At 36.0% G+C, this 24,387-nt stretch overlaps 1 protein-coding gene across 2 annotated transcripts in view; it reads left to right on the top strand.

The window, feature by feature from the left end:
- The window catches only part of HSD17B4 (hydroxysteroid 17-beta dehydrogenase 4), a 100,076-nt gene that overhangs the window by 63,451 nt on the left and 12,238 nt on the right, over positions 1 to 24,387 (top strand). For both annotated transcript variants that reach the window (XM_070465128.1, XM_070465129.1), the window contains exons 15-22: positions 2,357 to 2,428; positions 5,435 to 5,538; positions 7,394 to 7,459; positions 11,634 to 11,703; positions 12,337 to 12,443; positions 14,382 to 14,468; positions 21,250 to 21,336; positions 22,653 to 22,791. In XM_070465128.1, the coding sequence (XP_070321229.1) occupies positions 2,357 to 2,428; positions 5,435 to 5,538; positions 7,394 to 7,459; positions 11,634 to 11,703; positions 12,337 to 12,443; positions 14,382 to 14,468; positions 21,250 to 21,336; positions 22,653 to 22,791 (732 nt within the window). The remainder of the gene's footprint in view (positions 1 to 2,356; positions 2,429 to 5,434; positions 5,539 to 7,393; positions 7,460 to 11,633; positions 11,704 to 12,336; positions 12,444 to 14,381; positions 14,469 to 21,249; positions 21,337 to 22,652; positions 22,792 to 24,387) is intronic.

The raw sequence follows: 24,387 nt of genomic DNA, 5'->3' as shown, positions 1-24,387 counted from the left end.
TGTCCCCTCCCTGTTCAGATGCCGCTTAGGGCTTGGACCTCCTTAGCATCTTATAGCTGAGGCTTTTCCTTGATCATGGCAGCCTAGACTGTGGAGCTGTGATGTGATGTGTGGTGATGGAGTGTTCCCTCGGCTCAGGCTGGGAACCAGAGAATTTTACTTTTTGTAGAAAAGCAGTCAGCCACCCAGGTGGTTTCAGTACACCCTCTCTGCCCTGCCTGCCCTCTCTGCCCTGCCTTGAGAGTAAGTGAGTATTCACTCACTCCTGGAGTCTAGGCTTCCCATAACGCTCTTGTCCCAGTGGCCTTCCAGCCAGCCATGGGAGCTTGTCCTCCTTTGTTGGACACCCAATATGTGGCTTAAATTGCTCAGTCCCCCAGGAAGGTCTCACCCTCCACCATCTCCCTTTTCCTTTGATCCTCTCCCACCGGTCCTTACCTGATTGCTTTTCTTCAGTTCCTACCTGATTACCTGTGGGTCTTTTTTGTAGTCTTGGTTGTATAGGAGTCTTTCTGTTGGTCTCCACTTAATTTTCAGTGGAGGCGTATTTTTGATGAGTTTGTGCGGGAGGTGGATTCTGTGTCCTCCTACTCTGCCATCTCAATTTGAGTCTTCAGTTTGGTATTAAAAATCAGCCTGTTTTTACACAGTTCCTTTTATCTGAGGCAGTGTGCAGTGTGTGGTTATGTGAGGAAGTTTGACTTTTATTTTAAAGACAATAGATAACTACTGAAGGACTGTAAGGAGAGAATTATATGATCAAATGTTGGGTTTTAGAAAGCATCAGCTCTGGTTCCTGTTTGTAGTGCTTGGATTGATAAGGGAATGAGACAGAGGGAAGGAGATTTTTGTAAGAGACTTTTGTAATAATCTAGGTTAGAGAATGTGGTTGATTGACGAGGATTGTAGGCATCAGTAGGGATATAAGTGGAGAAACTGTAGGGATATAAAAGAAGTAGGCTTGGTATTTGTTTAAATGTGGAGTTGATTATCTTGGGTTATCATCTGCAATTTGACAATTATTTATCAGTTGCTTCCTAACATCTAAGGCTTTCTGTTAGGGTTACAAATAAATGGAAAATGAAACAAATCTGGACTGTGTCCTTTTAGAGCATATAACCTAGTTGTTGGGGAGGGCAGCCTATAATAAAAAAAAAAACCGCACACAAATAAATGTATAATTACAACTATATGTGATAAAAATTACAGATGAAACATACTTGATACCATTAGGACTTAAAATAGAAGGATTTGGCATAATCAGGTTGCCTCTGGGAAAAAATAGCTTCAGACATAATATGGAGCATGTGTTAAAGTTGGTCAGAGTGAATGTGCAGGTAACTAGTTAGAAGTCTGTTGTGGTAGTTGAAATAAAATGATGGTAGCTTAGGCAAAGGTGGCGGTGGAGAGATAGAAGTGGAAGAATCAGAAGCAGCTTAGGAGATGAAAGTGACAGCAACCTAGTTAACATCAGCATTATTTTATTTTTTTCAATCATCTTTCATACCCAGGCAGGTACCAAGATCTTTGATTTTCTCCCTTCGGTGCACTTAGGATCCTATTTCTGTCTACCACATTTCGATCACCATTATCTCTCACTATCCAAGTGAGATAGATACTCTGCCTCCATTCTTGCTCCCCTCAGATCTGTTCATCTCACCATAGCCAGAATATTATTTCTGAAATGTAAGTGTATTTGTCACTTACCTATTAAAAAGCTCAGATGGCTATTGGTAGACTTCAGGATGAAGTGAAAAACTTTTTGTATCTTCGGACTTCTCTTAATGTCTGCCTACTCAAGTCTTGTCATATATTTAGACACTAATTTATGAGGCAGGCATCATGCTGAAGTTTCTGCCATGGCAATTGGGTGGATAGTACCATTCATTCATGTAGGGAACAAAAGAGAGAAACAGGTTGGAAAAAAAGGATAATCCATCAAAAGGTCACCAATTAAATGATGGGAAGAAGAGTCCCTGAAAGAACAAAGTGGTTAGAAGGAGACATTGTCTCATTGAAGCCAATAGAGGTTCCATAAGGAATGGAGTAAATGGTGTTGATTGTTTGCTTAAGAAATGTTCATTGAATGATTGAAAATTGTTAACTTTTTACCACCTAATTTATCAGAATTACTAATATATCAAATTTGCTAACTCAGGCATTATGATTGCTTTTCATGTTTATGACTCAGCATCATATTGAAAATTGTTCTAAACCATGCCTTTTTTTAGTTTTGCTGAACTTCCAGTGGAAGTTACGTTAAATTCTCTCATGTCTTCATATAATATATTATTCATGGCTTTTAAACTGTCTCATTTATTTGTTATGCATTTATTATTTTTACTTTACATTTTAGGAAAATTAAGATGCGAAACAGTTGTTGCTGATATCATGGATAAAGGATCCGGTTTAGTGGTTCTCCTGGATGGTAACTGATTTCCAGTTCTTATAATACTATTGTTAAATCGATAGCCTTTGTATGCAGCATAATACTTTACATAGAAGTTGATCAATAAGTTTCTATTTACCTTCCAATTTGTGAGAAAGCAAGATTAGCATTCTAAAAATTTACGAACTCTTTTAGAAAATAAGGGGTTAGGAGAGTGGGACATTTCAGGGGATTTGTGACAACATAACCAAAGCAGAGATGGGAATTGTGGCTGGTCTAGTGAACACAGTGGGGAATTATGCTTCCTGGGGTGTGTTTTAGCAGGAATGAATACAAAGACAACCCTCAGTTGATAATTAGGCTATGTTGTAAATATTCTTTCGTATGTTAGCTCTTTGGTACTGGGAACCTATTTGACCCCTGAATCATTCTTATAAGTGGTAGTTAGGTTTTTAACCTTGCACATTCAGACGTATTGAACTCATAATATGGTTCTAACACCATAGCCACATTTTATTTGCGGTGGAAAAAAAGATTATAGTAGTTTAATAGATATTGAAATACTAATAATTAAACATAAGCCAAAGACACCTTGCTTAAAATTTATCTTATAAAGTTTAAGAACAAAAACAAGAAAGAGTATCAAAAATTTTGGAAGTATCAGTGGAAGGTTTAATATTAATCTGGTATTTGGAATGTAGGTTTTATCATTTTGTTCTAATATATACCTGAGGTTATACTGAATATGTTGTTTTGGAACTTGCCTTGTTTTTACTTAATAATATATTTAGAACATTTTTAATGCTTTTAAGTATTTTTCTATTACACGTTTTTTAAAAATTTCACCATAGGCACATAGAACATGAATCTTTTCTTTATCCTTTTCCTCTTCCTTCTCCCTCTTTTTTTTTAGATATTTGTATTTTCTTGTCATTTCAAATGTTGGCTAACATTTGGCTACAGTTCTCCCAGTTTTCTTTTAATCTTCTCACCATTCTACCAAAAGTAACGTACCACTCTGAAGTTTTGTTGTAATTTTAGCTTTAGTTTTTACTCTGTTTCTTGATCTCCTCCATTTATTTACCTATAGCTTGACAATGGATAATAATGTATTAGAATTTGTAGATAAAACATAGATGACATTAGGTATCCAATTTTCTGTGTAATAAAGATGAATGTCTTATTTTAAGTATAAATAACCATGGCTTTTCTTATTTTTGTCATAATTATATTTTTCCTTATGTTATTCAGAAGCATATTTCTAATTTTACAGAGCTGGAGATTTAGATGCTGCTCAAACTCCCACAAGGATAGTAGTCAGTAGAAAGAGGAACAGCTATCTTTCATTTATTACTTGCTTACTTATTCATTAACGTGCTCACTCATGTTGTTTGTTCATTGATTTATTAATTAATACATATTTATTAGGTGCTTTTTCTGTCCCAGGTACTATTCTAATTGCTGAGAGTATGATATGAGCAAAAGAGTCATGATCCTGCCTTCCAGAAGCTTATACCTTCATTCTTGCTATTTCCTCTTTTATATTTCAGGCTCTATTGAGGGCTTCAGCAGAATGTTTGAAAATTTCAGAGTGTGGTTATCTGCATTTTAATTTTTAATCGTACTGAATTTTAGTGGGTTTGCAATGTTGTGTTAATTTCTCTTGTACAGAAAAGTGATTCAGTTATACATATATACATTCTTTTTCATCTTCTTTTCCATTATGGTTTATCACAAGATGTTGAATATGGTTCCCTGTGCTATACAGTATGACCTTGTTTATCCATCCTGTATATAGGAAGCATCTGCTAATCCCAAACTCCTAATCCCTCCCTTCACCACCCCCTGTCTCCCTAGGCAACCACAAGTCTGTTCTCTGTATCTCTGAATGTGTTTCTGTTTTGTAGATACATTCATTTGTTTTGTATTTCAGATTCCACATATAAGTGATACCATATGACATTTGTTTGTCTCTCTCTGACTTAACTTCGCTTTGTATGATAATCTCTGGGTGCGTCCCTGTTGCTCAGATGGCATTATTTCATTTTTGTTATGGCTGTGTGGCATTCCGTTTTGTGTGTACACACACATTTTGTGTATATGTGTGTGTATCTCACATCTTCTTCATCGATTTATCTGTTGGTGGATATTTTGGTTGTTTCCATGTTACGGCTATTGTAAATAGTGCTGCTGTGAACATAGGGGTCCGTGTGTATTTTTGAATTATAGTTTTGTCTGGATATATGCCCAGGAGTAGGGTTGCTGGATTATATGGCAATTCTATTTTTAGTTTTTTGAGGAACCTCTATACTGTTTTCCATAGTGGCTGTACCAATTTACATTCCTACCAACAGTGTAGGAGGGTTCCCCTTTCTCTGCTCCCGGTCTAGCATTTGTTATTTGTAGGCTTTTTAGTGATGGCCATTTTGACCAGTGTGAGGTACTCCCTCATAGTTTAGATTTGCATTTCTCTGATAATTAGTAGTGATAAAAAAAGTCTTTTCATGTGTGTTAGTTTGCTTTTTATAGTGGAATTGTCCGAAAAGTTTGAGAAGGAGAAAACTGAAATATGAAGGGCAGTTGGGGAGTTTTAGAAGAAGGTAGAAGAACCGCTGTTTCATAGTTATGAAAGGATTTGTCAAGATCTTCCTTTCTCTGCCTTCTAGAGACTGGTAGTGTGTATGATTAAAATGAGTGCTCTGTAACCCAAACTTGGGTGTCTTTAAATTGCAAAACCTTTTAGTAATTGGATTTTTTTTTTTCATTTATTTTTATTAGTTGGAGGCTAATTACTTTACAGTATTGTGGTTTTTGCCGTACGTTGACATGAATCAGCCATGAATTTATGTGTTCCCCATCCTGAGTCCCCATCCCATCCCTCTGGGTCATCCCAGTGCACCAGCCCCGAGCACTTGTCTCATGCATCCAACCTGGACTGGCGATCTGTTTCTGAAACATTTACAGGGATTGCTGATCATGTATTGGTTAACTGGTTATATCTTTTGATGATAAATTCTTTTCTTTCTTCTTTCATTTACTTTTCAGTCTACTCTTACTCTGGGGAGGAACTTATATGTTACAATCAGTTCTCCGTCTTTGTTGTTGGTTCTGGAGGCTTTGGTGGAAAACGGACATCAGACAAAGCCAAGGTAGGCTATGACTTCATAAACGACACACGTGTGTCATTAAGGATGCTTATCTGTATTTTGAAGTTACTATATGTATAATTTCACAGAGTAGGGCTTTAGTAATCTAAACTTCCTTGAATCAGAATATGTTCTTGGATTTGAAGTACTGTTTATATTTGTATATTTTAATATATAACATGTTATATGTGTTACAAGCTGAGGTAAGTGTAATGTACATGAGATAATTACTAGAATATCTTTACTTATACAAACTTTGCCTGCACCCAAAACTCTTTAGAAAAACCTAACATGTACAAGAGATCCTGATGTAAATGAAAATCTTCACTCATTAAATGTCTAGAATATTTCTTATATATAAAACAATTCAAATTACTGTTGGGTTCTCAAAATCTGCCCCAAACCATATTTTTCCTAAAAATATTTTGTAATTTGGATTTTATTCCAGTTTAACCCGACCTTCACTTCTGCCCTCAGCTCTCAGAATAGGGCCACGCTATCTTCCTGGGCAGAGCAGGCCACTCATTTTTCTTATTTCCCACTCCTACCTTCCCTAACTTGTGTGGCAGAAGCTCTATTCCAGGTGAAAGTGGCCGAGAGTTATGGGGTTCTCTTCCCCCACCTAGCCCCCACTTGTAGTGTGGAGAGTTCTGTTCTGCGATGGCATGTTAAGAATACTAGGGCTGAGATAACTCTGGCCCCAGCCTGCTCATAGGGTGAGGGCTCCCTGCTGCTAGAGATAAGCCGAGAAGACCAGAAGCTCCTACTCCTGCTCAGTACCCTTCTTGTAAATGAGGATGTCACTTGGAGAGAAGTGGGCCAGTGTCCTTGCCCTCATCTCTGTTGCAGTAGCGCAGAGGTTTTGCCTGGGGCCAAGGCAGGCTCTAAAAATAGAGAGCTCTGAAGCTCTTCCCAAGGAAACGGACTCATTTTGGAACCAAATAATTGGAACCAAAAGTAAGGATGGTTTTAAAAACAAAGTTACTTTAGTGATACTCATGAGGAGTCTGGTAGCTCCATGGAAGCAGTAAGTAAACTAGTCCAACTCGAAGTTTGCTAGAGAACCATGCAAGGAAACAGCTAAGAAGCGTTGTCATGGGATCATTTTTGTTGTTGTTCAGTTGTTAAATCATGTCCGACTCTTGAAATTCCACGGACTGCAGGATGCCAGGCTCTTCTGTCTTCCACTCTCTCCTGGAGTTTGCTCAAATTCATGTCCACTGAGTTGGTCAAATCTCAAAGACTGACCTCAAAGACCTCCCCTGGAAAGAAGTATTCTTTTGCATTGGGAACAGTCCCTATCTATGTTTGTTGCCTAGAGAATAGACCTGGTTATGTAATTCCTTTCATTATACAGAGTCATTTCAGTGAACTCTTAATGTAGACAGAGCTCACAGTTACAGAATTTTAAAGGTCATTATGTGCTGAATGTATTAAAAAAAGCTTCTTTTTATCCAGCTTACAGATTTCATTACAGTCAGCCTCCATATCCATGGGTTCCGCATCCACGGGTTTTGCATCTGCAGATTAAACTAACCGTGGATCAAAAATACCCATAAAAAATTTCTAGAAAGTTTTCAGACTATATGCACAGTATTTACATTGTATTTGGGTATTACAAGTAATCTTGAGATGATTTAAAGTGTATGGGAGGATGTGCATAGGTTATATGCAAATACTGCCCCATTTTGTATAAGGGACTTGAGCATCTGCAAACTTTGGTGTCCTGGATACCGAGAAATAACTGTACATTGAAACATGGTTGTTTGTCAAATACCAATTTCAGTAAAGAGACTAGCAATTATTTTGTTAACTATTTAACATGTCGTGTTTCTTTTTTTTTTTTTTTTAAATTCAGGCAGCTGTAGCCATACCTGATAGACCTCCTGATGCTGTACTTACAGATACCACCTCACTTAATCAGGTAACAAGGTGTTTTTGAAAAGTGGTAAAGCCATCTGGCTCCTGGCACTTTAACTTGTAACCCTTGATACCCTGTAAATCCTATGAATTCAACAGTAGTCCTAAGAATTCAAAAGAATTCTACATAATAGAAATAACGGCATATTTCTGTAGTTGAAATTTGTTCTTTGTGAATTTTTACTTAGTGGTTGTTTTTCTCCACTAGATATCAAAAGAAAATATAAAGTGGTTTTCACAAGTCAGTTGAGACAGCATCATATTTTGTTGGCGCGGATTGCTTGCCTTAAAAAGATTGCCTAGCTTTGTGAAGAATTTCATTAAAACTTTAGAGAACAGGATAAAGTAAAGGGTAGATTTCAGTTATCCTCTCTTCTGTTGGAAAAGAAAGCTGAGCTGCACTGCGTAGAGACAGATTATTTTATGCCAACTTTAGTGGACAGGTACAATAAAGCATCTTAGAAGGAGCAGGTGATTTAATCTGTTCTGTTTGGCATGAATAGTATGTTTTCTGATGAAGAAGATAAAATTACCCTGTCAGTTAACAGATTCTGTAAGCATGCAAAGATTTATTTAATAAACAAAAGGTGACCTTGAAGATGAAAAAAGCAACTTTGTTTTTGAGAGTTATGAAGGTTCTTCTCTAAGATGGCCAGAATACTAATCGTGCAGATATAGAACAGAATACATAAAGCTGTGAAGTAATGCAGTGAATAAACAGGTAATGACAGCAGATTATAAAATTCACTTATTTTTTGATACTAATTTTGACATATTGATATGAGAACTTCTGCAGGATTTATGTTTGCTAACAAATAGAAATATAATTTCATGAGTGAGAAAGAATTAAGTTTGAAACATAGTGATCGTGTTTTTTTCAATGCTATATAATTGGGTGATAGAATAATACTTTTCATCTCAGATTAGTTTTTGCCTTTAAATGTTCTTCCCATCCCTATTTCTTATCAATTTCTTAAGAAAACACTCATATTTATGTTTAAAGCTTCATAGTGAAATTAATTTTATTATGGCACTGAAGAACAGAAAAGACTGTGGTTTCATGGTTCAGAAAGCCCGGCAATGCTCCATTATTATTCTTGGGTTTCTGAAATAATAAAATGTATCTGCTGTAGATAAGGAAAGCCGAATAGTTCCCATAACTTGAGTTTCTTTATACAGTAAGCAGAAAGATTTTCTTTTTCTGGCTTTTCAGGCGAATAGAACTTTTCCTTGGCCTTTAGCCAACTTGAGTACTTTGCTGTGTGACAAAGAAGAGTTTATAAGTTAACAGATCTTTTTTGTATGAATAATGGGCACCCATCATTTCACAGAGGTTCCTGGCCATTTGTATCACATGGTCATTTGAGAATGTGATGAAAAACTATGTACAATTTCTTTCAAAACATTTTGCATGAAATTTTACATAAAGTTCAGGGGATTTGTGAGCTGTTTTAAATTAGATCTGTACTGTAGGAGACACAAATCAAGAAGTGTGATCTATTGACAAGGAACTGAAAGTACTCTTAGAAATAATGTGTAGATGTCTTAATAACTAGAGCATCTATTCTAAGCAATGAATGATTAAAGACAAAGTTTCAAATTATAGAATAAGTGCTGTAAGACATTCAGAGAAGTGTTACTTATTAGAGAATGATACACAAGAGTTTGGTAGGAAAAATGTGACTTCTGAACTAAACTGGTGTATTCCCTTACCAGAGATGTAAAGCTTGCAGTATGGCCTGGACGGGGATAAGAACTTAATAATGATAACAGATAAGAGCTTGATATATGTACAAGGAGTAAGAATTAGAGAATTCACATTGGAGAGTGGCGGGAGGTGATTATGGATGAACAGATCTTTAAGGAGAAGTGGGAATGGAATGGATTATGCCACTATAGCATAAACTTTTTTCCAGGTATTTAAATTAAATGAGTCGTTTTTTAGTCAGTAAGAAAACTGGCAATCATAGTTTTAGCTGTACCAGTGTCACTTCTGGAATATTTTGTTTTTCATTTCTTTAGGAGAATTTCTTGATCTTCAAATTGGTATGATATTACAAGTATGGTTCATGGTTTGTCTTAATTAATAAAGAGAAAATTCATCCCCAATAACCTAGAAAGACCAAAGAATAGGAAGGTAACAGATGTCAGACTTTGTATTTGGGAAGAAAGAAAACAAATATCTTTAGTTTCCCCAGTTATATATCTTATACTACTTATTCTAACAATTAGAATTTTAGCTATCATCTTTGTTAAATAAAGTTAATCTTTGGAATATTGGTTATACTATCCATTAAAATGTAATTCTTTATTAAATTACCAAAGGAGAGGGTGTCAGACACTGAACAGATTATTGGTTTTGGCATCAAACAGACTGAGGTTCAAATCCAGCTCTGGATTTAGGGTTTGAAGTTTGTAATTTTTTCTGTTTGTATGTAACATGATGATGTATATTTGCCTAGTGTTTTGTTTTTTTTAAATGCTTTCTAAAATTTATCATTTAACCCTCTACAGCTTATACAGAATCTTGTAAATCACATCTATTTGATAATTGTTGATTTGATTTAATTATTTTAGAAGCGACATAAAGGGAAAAAACACTGATTCATTGAAAAAGTGAATAATTTAGAAATCCAGCATATGGAGTGATGGGAAAGAAAAAAGTTTTTTGAAATTATATAAAACATATTAAAAAGTAAATGATATTTTCCTGTGAATTGTAGGAAATGTTATTTTCTGTACATAAAGTTTATTTAAAAAGAATAATCAATAATTAAAAATAACACAAAACACTTAAGAAAATCAGGTATGCTGACATGGCTAGCCTTTGCACAACATTTTAATAGTCTTGGAAAGCTTAGCATAGCAATTGATAAAGTTCTTGAAGCAGACTCAAAGTTAATACACAGATACATTAAAATACTTACTCTTAGCTTTTTTTTGAATTTTCTTTCAGTACTGAGAAGTACTTTTTTTTCGTTTGACCGGTGCACAACTGAAATGCTGACAAGTATAGTGAATTTCTGATCCTGCTGTTACCTTTGTGCATATCTGCGGCCGCTTCAGTCACGTCTGACTCTGCTTCTCTGTGGCCTGTGGCCCTCCAGGCTCCTCAGTCCGTGGGCTTCTCCAGGCAAGAACGCAGGAACAGGTTGCCATGCCCTCCTCCAGGGGAATCCTCCTGACCCAGGGATGGAACCCTCATCTTCTGTGTTGCCAGCGGGGTCTTTTTCACTGTGCCACCTGGGAGGCCCTATTGTTAACTCTTTTTGCTAACCCTGCCTTGTCTAAGTGTGGAAGTGATGTGAGGATCTGGACTAAGCAGAAATGTAATCTTAAAGGCAAGCTACTAGTCTCTCTCTCTCTCTTTTTTTTTTTTTTGTAGGATGAGCTGATCTCAGAATTTAGTGCACTCAGTCGATTGAAAGTTTATTAGAAGTGTGTGATGTTTATGTGTCTAGTATTGGGTTATAGGCTTCAATTTAAAACACCCCACAAGAAAGTTGGCATAAATTTTGCTTGCTTAGAAGAGGCTTTCATTTACACCTTGTCTTCATTGTGTTTTAATGAGAGTAGATTGATTAATTCCTCTTTGTGAATTTCTCCTTAGGCAGTGGTAACCAGTGTTATTCCCAGATGTAGTTTTTGGTTCCCATTGCTATTTTTGCATAGTCCTCATCCCTTCCCAACTGATTTCAGCGGCAGGTGTTACAAAAAGCATTTGATTTACGCTTAACCTTTTTTTTGTTCGAAATAGTTATTTTTTAATCAAAGCTAGAGTTGGGTACAGAGAAGGCAGTGGCACCCCACACCAGTACTCTTGCCTGGAAAATCCCATGGATGGAGGAGCCTGGTAGGTTGTGGTCCATGGGGTCGCTAAGAGTCAGACACGACTGAGCGACTTCTTGTTCACTTTTCACTTTCATGCATTGGAGAAAGAAATGGCAACCCACTCCAGTGTTCTTGCCTGGAGAATCCCAGGGATGGGGGAGCCTGGTGGGCTGACGTCTATGGGGTTGCACAGAGTTGGACACGACTGAAGTGACTTAGCAGCAGCAGAGTTGGGTATATTATGATGCATTTCTCGTGCAATAACCAGTCATATTTTCTGTTTTTATTTTAATGTATTCACAGAAAGCACTGATATGCTAGTTACTTTTATAATTCTCTCTCCACAGGCTGCTTTGTACCGGCTCAGTGGAGACTGGAATCCCTTACACATTGATTCTAACTTTGCTAGCTTAGCAGGTGAGTTGCTAGTAATATGTGCCAATGAAAATATTAGCTCAGTTATCTAAACAATAAAGACATTGCTACTTCTGACTGGCAGTTTAACTGGTGACATTTAAAAAATAGCCCTTTCCTAATATGTTTATGCAAAGGCAGTGGAAAGGTAGGAAGTAGTGTTCAGAAAATGGTGTTCTTGAAATTCAGATTATGGTGGAAGGTAGCTCCTGCTAGTGCAAGGTCTGTGATAGGACCATGGGGATGAAGATCTGAGTTATCGTGAAGGACAGAGTATGAAGGGCAAGGTAATTGGAGGGGAAAGCAGAGAACTGACAGGTTGAGGAAGAACCGTCTGCATGCATGGATGTTGAAATCACCATGGATGATTTCATGGTTACAGGCAAACCTAATAAAATAATTCTTTGTGTCCCCAGATCTCTGACACTCCTTTCTTGGATTTTTTTTTTCTTTCTTTGTTTATTTCATAATTTTTTCCCCAGGTAGCATTATTTATAGAATAGTTTTCATGTTTCTTAAAATACATGGTATGATTCAGGTTAATGAAGTTTAAAAATTATCTTTGGAAGTTCTGAATTAACTGTTGTTGGTTTTTAAACATGAACTGTGTCTTTAAATTATCTCTCTTATTTTTAGGTTTTGATAAGCCTATATTACATGGATTATGTACATTTGGATTTTCTGCCAGGCATGTTTTACAGCAGTTTGCAGATAATGACGTGTCGAGATTCAAGGCAATTAAGGTATATGTAAATTATTAATTTAAATATTTGTTCCTTTTTAGTGTTAGAGAAGAGAAGCAGTCTTCAGTTCAGTTCAGTTCAGTCGCTCAGTCATGTCTGACTCTTTGTGACCCCATGAACCGCAGCACTCCAGGCCTCCCTGTCCATCACCATTTCCTGGAGTCCACCCAAACCCATGTCCATCGAGTCGGTGATGCTATCCAACCATCTCATCCTCTGTCGTCCCCTTCTCCTCCTTCCCTCAATCTTTCCCAGCATCAGGGTCTTTTCAAATGAGTCAGCTCTTTGCATCAGGTGGCCAAAGTATTGGAGTTTCAGCTTCAGCATCAGTCCTTCCAATGAACACCCAGGACTGATCTCCTTTAGGATGGACTGGTTGGATCTCCTTGCAGTCCAAGGGACTCTCAAGAGTCTTCTCCAACACCACAGTTCAAAAGCATCAATTCTTCTGCGCTCAGCTTTCTTTATAGTCCAACTCTCACATCCATACATGACCACTGGAAAAACCATAGCCTTAACTAGACGGACCTTTGTTGACAAAGTAATGTCTCTGTTTTTTATAATAATGCTTAGTCTACATTAATTATATATATATATAAATATATATTATATGTAACTAAGAAGGAGTCTTAGTGACTTCATTTAAAGGAAGTACTGTACTGAAATTATTATTTTTATTATTTCATTGACTTGGTATTCAAGTTTTCTTTTCATAGCTATAAATACCTCTAATACACATGTATCATAAAGACTATTATATACAATTATATTTTTAGCAGATTGATTATTTTATAAGTTATCAAATAGTTAAGAGCATACATATGTCAGTGTGTATGCCTTAACGAAAACTTATGGTATACCTTTAAGAAATTATTGTTATTATTTTGTTTTAATATTTTATAATTTACCTTAATTTAGTTAAAAATGTTAACTGGCTGCATTTGAACTTTAATAAACATAAACCTGGAGAAGGCAATGGCAACCCACTCTAGTACTCTGGAAAATCCCATGGACGGAGGAGCCTGGTAGGCTGCAGTCCATGGGGTCGCTAGGAGTCGGACACGACTGAGCGACTTCACTTTCACTTTTCACTTTCATGCATTGGAGAAGGAAATGGCAACTCACTCCAGTGTTCTTGCCTGGAGTTTCCCAGGGATGGGGGAGCCTGGTGAGCTGACGTCTGTGGGGTTGCACAGAGTCGGACAGACTGAAGTGATTTAGCAGCAGCAGCAGCAAACATAAACCTATATCAGTATGTTAGCTTCAAGTTTTAATCCATTATAAATTACAAAAAAACTCCCCCTGCACAGTATCTGCACAGTATCAAGACATACACTTTAAAAAAAAGTCATTAAGACAGTGTCAAAAAACTCTAAAAACTTTTATCAGTTTGTGCTCCATGCAGCAGTGGAAATTTATTTTCTGATGTCTTGTCTTTGGTAACACTGATTATTCTCATTATTAAAACTATTTTATAGTGATTATTATAAATAGTTTTTATTATTTTCCAATAATATGTACACAGAACAAATAAAATCGTATAGAAAATTAGGAAATAAAAGGTAGAATTATTCTTTCCTATATGCCAACCCCAGGTCTTATTCCCCAGACTTAATTAGTACCACTTTTAATTGCTTTTTTTTTAGTTGTACTAATGGTTGCCCGTATAACTTTGCTTAATATGGTTATTCTTCTATGTCTTGATTTGTCAAGAGTGAACTATTTATTGATTCTATGCTTAGAAAGACAATTAACTTATACTAACTATAACCTTTCTTTACTAATTTTATCATATTACTGTTTTTGTGAATTTAAGTATGGTCAAGCCTATTTCTTCCTTTTATGCTCTCCAACCTCCACCCGAAACTACCCCCCTCCCCAAATGGAAAAACTTTATATTAAAACATTTTTAACCCTTAAACACATGTTCTTTTAAAGGTTCGTTTTGCTAAACCAGTATACCCGGGACAGACTTTGCAGACTGAGATGTGGAAGGAAGGAAATAGAATCCATTTCCAAACCAAGGTATGAGTGAGGTGGTTAGAGGTATATTGTTTCGTTACCTTCTTCACCATATCCTGTAATTTATGTTCTGTCCTAGCATTCGTTTGGTTAATAAGTATGGATATGAAATAAAACTTAGGGATTAAAAAAAATCAGTGGTAATTTTCTTTTTTTTTTTTTTTCATTTATTTTTATTAGTTGGAGGTTAATTACTTTATAATATTGCAGTGGTTTTTGTCATACATTGAAATGAATTAGCCATGGATTTACATGTATTCCCCATCCCGGTCCCCCCTCCCACCTCCCTCTCCACCCGATCCCTCTGGGTCTTCCCAGTGCACCAGGCCCGAGCACTTGTCTCATACATCCAACCTGGGCTGGTGATCTGTTTCACCCTAGATAATATACATGTTTCGATGCTGTTCTCTTGAAACATCCCACCCTCGCCTTCTCCCACAGAGTCCAAAAGTCTGTTCTATACATCTGAGTCTCTTTTTCTGTTTTGCATATAGGGTTATCGTTACCATCTTTCTAAATTCCATATATATGTGTTAGTATACTGTAATGGTCTTTATCTTTCTGGCTTATTTCACTCTGTACAATGGGCTCCAGTTTCATCCATCTCATTAGAACTGATTCAAATGAATTCTTTTTAATGGCTGAGTAATATTCCATGGTGTATATGTACCACAGCTTCCTCATCCATTCGTCTGCTGATGGGCATCTGGGTTGCTTCCATGTCCTGGCTATTATAAACAGGGCTGCAATGAACATTGGGGTGCACGTGTCTCTTTCAGATCTGGTTTCCTCGGTGTGTATGCCCAAAAGTGGGATTGCTGGGTCATATGGCAGTTCTATTTCCAGCTTTTTAAGAAATCTCCACACTGTTTTCCATAGTGGCTGTACTAATTTGCATTCCCACCAACAGTGTAAGAGGGTTCCCTTTTCTCCACACCCTCTCCAGCATTTATTGCTTGTAGACTTTTGGATAGCAGCCATCCTGACTGGCGTATAATGGTACCTCATTGTGGTTTTGATTTGCATTTCTCTGATAATGAGTGATGTTGAGCATCTTTTCATGTGTTTGTTAGCCATCTGTATGTCTTCCTTAGAGAAATGTCTGTTTAGTTCTTTGGCCCATTTTTTGATTGGGTCATTTATTTTTCTGGAGTTGAGCTGGAGGAGTTGCTTGTATATTTTTGAGATTAATCCTTTGTCTGTTGCTTCGTTTGCTATTATTTTCTCCCAATCTGAGGGCTGTCTTTTCACCTTGCTTATAGTTTCCTTTGTTGTGCAAAAGCTTTTAAGTTTCATTAGGTCCCATTTGTTTATTTTTGCTTTTGTTTCTAAAATTCTGGGATGTGGGTCATAGAGGATCCTGCTGTGATTTATGTCGGAGAGTGTTTTGCCTATGTTCTCCTCTAGGAGTTTTATAGTTTCTGGTCTTACATTTAGATCTTTAATCCATTTTGAGTTTATTTTTGTGTATGGTGTTAGAAAGTGTTCTAGTTTCATTCTTTTATAGGTAGTTGACCAGTTTTCCCAGCACCACTTGTTAAAGAGGTTGTCTTTTTTGCATTGTATATCCTTGCCTCCTTTGTCGAAGATAAGGTGACCATAGGTTCGTGGATTTATCTCTGGGCTTTCTATTCTGTTCCATTGATCTATATTTCTGTCTTTGTGCCAATATCATACTGTCTTAATGACTGTGGCTTTGTAGTATAGTCTGAAGTCAGGCAGGTTGATTCCTCCAGTTCCATTCTTCTTTCTCAAGATTACTTTGGCTATTTGAGGTTTTTTGTATTTCCATACAAATTGTGAAATTATTTGTTCTAGTTCTATGAAAAATACCGTTGGTAGCTTGATAGGGATTGCATTGAATCTATAGATTGCTTTGGGTAGTATAGCCATTTTGACAATATTGATTCTTCCAGTCCATGAACACGGTATATTTCTCCATCTGTTTGTGTCCTCTTTGATTTCTTTCATCAGTGTTTTATAGTTTTCTATGTGTAGGTCTTTTGTTTCTTTAGGTAGATATACTCCTAAGTATTTTATTCTTTTTGTTGCAATGGTGAATGGTGTTGTTTCCTTAATTTCTCTCTCTGTTTTCTCATTGTTAGTGTATAGGAATGCAAGAGATTTCTGTGTGTTAATTTTATATCCTGCAACTTTACTGTATTTGTTGATTAGCTCTAGTAATTTTCTGGTAGAGTCTTTAGGGTTTTCTATGTAGAGGATCATGTCATCTGCAAACAGAGAGAGTTTCACTTCTTCTTTTCCTATCTGGATTCCTTTTACTTCTTTTTCTGCTCTGATTGCTGTGGCCAACACTTCCAAAACTATGTTGAATAGTAGTGGTGAGAGTGGGCACCCTTGTCTTGTTCCTGATTTCAGGGGAAATGCGTTCAATTTTTCACCATTGAGGGTGATGCTTGCTATGGGTTTGTCATATATAGCTCTTATTATGTTGAGGTATGTTCCTTCTATTCCTGCTTTCTGTGGGTTTGTCATATATAGCTTTTATTATGTTGAGGTATATTCCTTCTATTCCTACTTTCTGGAGAGTTTTAATCATAATTTGATGTTGAATTTTGTCAAAGGCTTTTTCTGCATCTATTGAGATAATCATATGGTTTTTATCTTTCAATTTGTTAATGTGGTGTATGACATTGATTGATTTGCGGATATTAAAGAATCCTTGCATTCCTGGGATAAAGCCCACTTGGTCATGGTGTATGATTTTTTTAATATGTTGTTGGATTCTGTTTGCTAGAATTTTGTTAAGGATTTTTGCATCTATGTTCCTCAGTGATATTGGCCTGTAGTTTTCTTTTTTTGTGGCATCTTTGTCTGGTTTTGGAATTAGGGTGATGGTGGCCTCATAGAATGAGTTTGGAAGTTTACCATCTTCTGCAATTTTCTGGAAGAGTTTGAGTAAGATAGGTGTTAGCTCTTCTCTAAATTTTTGGTAGAATTCAGCTATGAAACCATCCTGTCCTGGGCTTTTGTTTGCTGGAAGATTTCTGATTACAGTTTCGATTTCCTTGCTTGTGATGGGTTTGTTAAGATCTTCTATTTCTTCCTGGTTCAGTTTTGGAAAGTTATACTTCTCTAAGAACTTGTCCATTTCTTCCAAGTTGTCCTTTTTATTGGCATGGAGCTGCCGGTAGTAGTCTCTTATGATCCTTTGTATTTCAGTGTTGTCTGTTGTCATCTCTCCATTTTCGTTTCTAATTTTGTTAATTTGGTTCTTCTCCCTTTGTTTCTTAATGAGTCTTGCTAATGGTTTGTCAATTTTGTTGATTTTTTCAAAAAACCAGCTTTTAGCTTTGTTGATTTTTGCTGTGGTCTCTTTAGTTTCTTTTGCATTTATTTCTGCCCTAATTTTTAAGATTTCTTTCCTTCTACTAACCCTGGGGTTCTTCATTTCTTCCTTCTCTAGTTGCTCTAGGTGTAGAGTTAGGTTATTTATTTGACTTTTTTCTTGTTTCTTGAGGTAGGCCTGTAATGCTATGAATCTTCCCCTTAGCACTGCTTTTACAGTGTCCCATAGGTTTTGGGTTGTTGTGTTTTCATTTTCATTCATTTCTATGCATATTTTGATTTCTTCTATGATTTGTTGGTTATTCAGAAGCGTGTTGTTTAGCCTCCATATGTTTGAATTTTTAATAATTTTTTTCCTGTAATTGAGATCTAATCTTACTGCACTGTGGTCAGAAAAGATGACTGGAATGATTTCAAATTTTTTGAATTTACCAAGACTAGATTTATGGCCCAGGATGTGATCTATTCTGGAGAAGGTTCCGTGTGCACTTGAGAAAAAGGTGAAGTTGATTGTTTTGGGGTAAAATGTCCTATAGATGTCAATTAGGTCTAGCTGGTCCATTGTGTCCTTTAAAGTTTGTGTTTCCTTGTTCATTTTCTGTTTAGTTGATCTATCCATAGTTGTGAGTGGGGTATTAAAGTCTCCCACTATTATTGTGTTACTATTAATTTCCTCTTTCATACTTGTTAGCGTTTGCCTTACATATTGCGGTGCTCCTATGTTGGGTGTATATATATTTATAATTGTTATATCTTCTTCTTGGATTGATTCTTTGATCATTATGTAGTGTCCATCTTTGTCTCTTTTCACAGCCTTTATTTGAAAGTTTTATCTGATATGAGTATTGCGACTCCTGCTTTCTTTTGGTCTCCGTTTGCGTGGAATATTTTTTTCCAGCCCTTCACTTTTAGTCTGTATGTGTCCCTTGTTTTGAGGTGGGTCTCTTATAGACAGCATATATAGGGGTCTTGTTTTTGTATCCATTCAGCCAGCCTTTGTCTTTTGGTTGGGGCATTCAACCCATTTACATTTAAGGTAATTATTGATAGGTATGGTCCCGTTGCCATTTAGTTTGTTGTTTGGGGTTCACGTTTATACAGTGGTAATTTTCAATTGAAAATAAGATGACTCTGTACTTTGTTTTTTATTTTAGGTTTTATTCTCAACTAAATTGTTGCCTGTTAACATAACATTTCTGAAAATCCAATCAGCCATATCTTTTTGGCTCAACTTAGCATTCAAGTTGTCAGAATATAGTCTTCAGAAAATTGAAGGAATGATTCATAGATAGATATAAAATGAAAATGTGATGAAACTTTAATTCCTTAATGAGGGTCTAGCAAGATGATAAATCTGGTTCAAAGGAGAAGTAGAACAATAGGGTTTATGTAGTCCAATGGGGAAAGCATTCTAAAGTAATTTTACTGAGTTAAGAGACAAAACAAGTTAATTGTTCTGTAGAACAATAAAACCATATCCTTTATGGTTATATTTTCTACTAGACAGAAATCATATACATCTTGATCACACAAAAACCCACAAATTAACATTTTATGTCACAGAATCTGAGCTTAATCCATAGTAAGTAACAAGACAAATTAAATTATATCTCCCTATAGAGTTAAGTGCTTTTGGGGGTGAGGCTGTTAGCAGTGCTCCAGTAAAATACTAAAAGGACATACAATCCTCCGTTTGTAGGTTTTTTATAGATAATTTTTGTTAACACATCTACCAGGCTGCTACCTTTTGGCCTGATCATTTGTACTACTTAAATGTCTTGTGTTGAGCAATTTAAATAACACTACCAACAGTAATAGCAGCTTATATTTACTGAGTACCTATGAGCAGCCTATCTCATTATCTCTACAATGCATAACAACTCTACATTTAATTTGGGAAAATCTAGTTTCAGATCTTTTAAATAATTTGCTCATGGTTGCATAGAAAGTGGTAGAGCTGGGATATACACCTTGGTCTGCCTGGCTCAGCACTCAATTCCTAGGTCCTAACTTTTCTTTTAAAAACTGTACCATGATTTCTTTCATACATAAATAACTTTCCAGAACTGTTCTTTGTATGGCTGCCTTACTTCTTATTACTTCCTGCTGCTCTCAGTATCATTTTCCTGATTCATTTATGCACAGTTTATTTCACTTTTCAAATTTCCTTTGTCTTTTCAGCATCAGTTGAAGCTCTGCTTTGTTCTCAGAGGCATTCCCTTACTACTCCCCTTTCCCCCATTCATACAAACACACATCCTGGCTTTCCTCTGAAATCCTCTTGGAATAAATGTTTGTACCACATATTCCCAAACCCTCTTATTTTCTAACTATTTCATGTAAGTTTATGTTTTGAATAAAATTATGAACTCTGAAAGAATTAAGGACCATGAAAACAATTATGGGCTCTATTTTCTCATCATGAACAGTATAGAAATAATTCATATAAATAAAAAAAGAGTTGAGTAATAGTTTAATGTCTAAATATAATACATTCTTGTCATTTTGATAAATTCTAAGCACATCTTCTTATCTATTCAGTATATTTGCTATTATTCCCCCCAGTTATTAGAGGTATTCTTTTTCTATTAGCTATTTGTGGGAATCCTTTCCCTTCCTTAGTTACAAGAGAGTAATTTTCTAAAGTGCATTTTGCTCATTAATTGTTTCCTTTCATTCTTTCTACTGTATATAATTTGAAATAAAATGAAGAAATTGTTTGGAAGATCTATTTTTCTGAAGTATAATGGAAAATAGTCAAGGGAGAATGATCTTCCTGATTCTTAAAAATCAGTTTTAATAAATGCTACCCTTAAGTTTTAGACATTATCCTATACATTTGTAGCAATACCATAATTTTACAAAAGAATACTATTGAAATAATTTTAGGTGCCATATTAGGAATTAGAATTGAGTTCTTTTAATGAATATTCTGAAAAAAGGCTATTCAAGTGTTTACTTTGTACTGTGTATAGTTCCTACTTGAAATAGAAGGTCTGTTCCTATCCAGTTTTGTTGTATATTAACCAAGCAAATAATACTTTGAGTACCCTGCCTCATGTGGATTTTGTGCCATGCCTTTTACTATTTATAAGAATTAAGCAATTCTCATCCTGGCTCCCCACTAGACATATTTATATTGCAAAATAAATCCTCTAAATACCAATGCTCAGACTCAGACCATTTAAATAGGAATCTTTGGAGATGGGACCTGGTCATAAGTATTTTTGAGAAAGGCTTCAGTTGATTCTATGGTTAGGGTTAATTACAATTTTAGTAAGTCATAAACTTTCATGTTTATTCCTGTTGACATTTAACTTATGAACTATTTATTTAATTTGGATGATTTTCTTTCATATGAAGAAAAAGGTAAATTTCTTTTAAAAGACTTTATAGCGTTTCACAATAAAATTTCATTTTCATTGGTCTTATAGAGTGAGCTGGTTTTTTTCCCCCCTCTCATACGGTTTATAAGGTCCAAGGAACTGGAGACATCGTCATTTCAAATGCATATGTGGATCTTGTGCCAGTGTCTGCTGCTCCAGCGAAGACACCATCTGAGGTAGGTTATAACCACTGATATCCAAGTCATGGCCTTCTCTGGTAGCTCAGCTGGTAAGGAATCCACCTGCAACGCAGGAGGCCCTGGTTTGATTCTGGGGTTAGGAAGGATCCCCTGGAGAAGGGATAGGCTGCTCACTCCAGTATTCTTGGGCTTCACTCGTGGCCCAGACAGAAAGAATCCACCTCCAGCGCAGGACACCTGGGTGTGATCCCTTGGGTTGGGAAGATCCCCTGGAGGAGGGCATGGCAGCCCTCGAGAATCCGCATGGACAGAGGAGCCTGGCAGGCTACAGTCCGCGGGGTCACAAAGAGTCTGGCAGGACTGAGGAAGCACAGCACAGCATCCAAGTAATAGCCTGGTTTATGAATTTCAGTTGAGATCACTTTAAGAGTGTCCAGTCTACTTTAGAAAATTCAGAGCTATGAAGGATTCTGAATTCTTGAACTAGAGACCATGAATTCAAAACTGCCTGGAAGAAAAGGAATATTTTGAAAATTATGAATTTCTAGAAAACTTTTTTTGTGGTGATACTAGGGTATCTTTTAAGAGAATATAATTAATTTTCTAGTTTTAAAGTAAATAAATCACTTGTTTAATAAGAAATCTTAAGTAAATAGTATTTTGGAGAAAGGTTAAAAAGTTAAATATCATGTACCTTTTTCTTGATTTAAAAATTTGTATAAAGCATTCAGTGCATATATAAAAGCAGTAGCATATATTATTTATTAAAATATTTGTATTACTGTCTATTAACATGCTGAAATTAATAAAAGTATTTATATTCTGTCTCCAGAATATTAACTTTGTAATGTTGAAGTTTTCAAATCCATGATATTTGTGTTTAGCCATATTATCACATAACTGAATGAAAATTAAAATCTCTTTAAAAAGAATCTAAGATCAAAAACTTAAGAAATTTTAGAGCTAGAAAGAAATTCAAGTTTCATGTAATTTAGTCTCATTTTACAAATGAAGAAATGAGATGACAGAAGTTGATTAATTTGTCGAGTATCTTCCTGCTGAAGTCTGTTAGGATATAAGTTGTTAAGTTAGTTCCTAGTCTACTTGTAAAATATTATTTCTGAATTCTGATAAAAGTAAAATTCTTTTATTAGGGGATCGAGGTTCTGGATGACATAAATAAATAGAAAGGTGTGAAAGAAGACTAGTGTAACAAAAACTAGTTTGCCTTATTTATGTGCAGGTTTTTAAAAAAATTACCCTATTGCACATTGATTTTGTGCTAGTTTTTCCCCTTGAGTCATTTTTACATATCTTTTAAAATGAAATGATTATCTTTTCTGTTTTGCTAGGGTGCGGGGCTTCAGAGTACCCTTGTGTTTGAGGAAATAGGTCGCCGCCTTCAGAATATTGGGCAAGAGGTGGTAAAGAAAGTCGGTGCTGTGTTTGAGTGGCATATCACTAAAGGTGAAAATATTGCAGCCAAGTGGAGTAAGTCCTGTCCCTATAATATTCTAAGATAACTCTTAGTCAATAGAAATAAAGTATCCTTGTTATAACTAAAGCCTGTCTCTTTGAAGGTAGGTAAATCTTACCTTCTTCAGTAAGGTGTTGTTTTTTGTTTTTAATGGGAAATAATGGGTTTCATGGGCTTCCCTTGTGGCTCAGCTGGTAAAACAAATCCGCCTGCAATGTGGGAAACCTGGGTTTGATCCCTGGGTTGGAAAGATCCCCTGGAAGAGGGAAAGGCTACCCACTCCAGTATTCTGCCCTGGAGAATTCCGTGGACTGTATAGTCCATGGGGTTGCAAAGAATCGGACATGACTGAGCGACTTTCACGTTCAACGGGTTTAATGGCACGCAGACATGTATGTTTTTTAGAGATGAAAAGAATCAATTAAAATGAAAATAATCTGTTTTGAAGATTTCATTGTAACACTTGAAATTAGTATTTTAAACGGTTGCCTTAGCTCTATGCTTCTTTAATCTTCAAATTCCTCTTAAACATAAAGAAAGTACATCAAATTAAATGAAATATTTTAAAGTGTTGAGTAATTATCATTATATTTTAACAGATTTAAAATCACTTTTCCTCCTCCCCCCCAAATTAACATTTTGGATTATCACCTTATTTATCAGTATAAAATCATAATTATCTAATAAAAATAAATGAAAAAAAATCATAATTATTTTCTCAGTGTATAAAACTGGCAATCAAAGGTACTAATTTTATTTAATCTAGGAAAATTATCTATCAGAGTGCCATTAGCAACCTGGCAAGGTATCCAATATGAGCCAAGTTGGCTCTTTCTCTCTTTCTGCAGCGAGAAAGCAGTCATGCTTCCATTCACTTACATGGAGCTCCAAAAGAACCTTACTACCATTTTATGAAGAAAGAAGAATTAGGTGATAAAAAGAGAAAGGGAGAAGAAATTTTTTTTACCATATCTTTTGTATCTGTTGTGTAACTGCATTCTTAATCATAGCACAGATTTTCTGTTCTGTGGCCTATTAAGAGACTGCAGGGTCAAATTTTAATTTAATTCTTAAAGTTGGGGAAGGTAAGATGAAATTACTAAAGATGAGTAAAAATTTTTTTCTAGATTAGAAAATTTTCTCTTTTTTTATGTCAACATAATAAAAGCACTAACACCTTTGTGGACTGACTTTGCTAGTCAGCCAGATCTGTTAGCACGTTTTTAAGTATCCAGTGTCTGTATGTTGTGACAGAAAAATGCGTAACTTTTTCAGATTTCCCTGTGTTTCTCTATAGGCGAAAGGACAGTGAAGTGAGTATACATCCATTCTGTTTCTCATCATCAATCATACAGACTGAGAAGCCACTGCTTCTAACAATGAGAGTATCTTAGTTCAGGCTGCTGTAACAAATATACTATCGACTGGGTAGGTTAAACAGCAGAAACTTATTTTCTCGCAGTGAGGAGGCTGGAAGGTCCAGTGTGAGGGTCCCAGCAGGGTTGGGTTCTGGTGAGAACCCTCTTCCTGTTTGCAGATGGTTGCCTCCCCACTGTTTCCCCACAAGGCAGAGAGAAGGATCATCTCCCTCATGTCTCTTCAAGAGAGAG

The sequence above is a fragment of the Odocoileus virginianus genome, chromosome 3 (assembly GCF_023699985.2).
Source record: "Odocoileus virginianus isolate 20LAN1187 ecotype Illinois chromosome 3, Ovbor_1.2, whole genome shotgun sequence".
NCBI lineage: Eukaryota > Metazoa > Chordata > Mammalia > Artiodactyla > Cervidae > Odocoileus > Odocoileus virginianus.
Note: the sequence above shows the minus strand (reverse complement) of the source record. Positions and strands in the feature narration are given on the sequence as shown.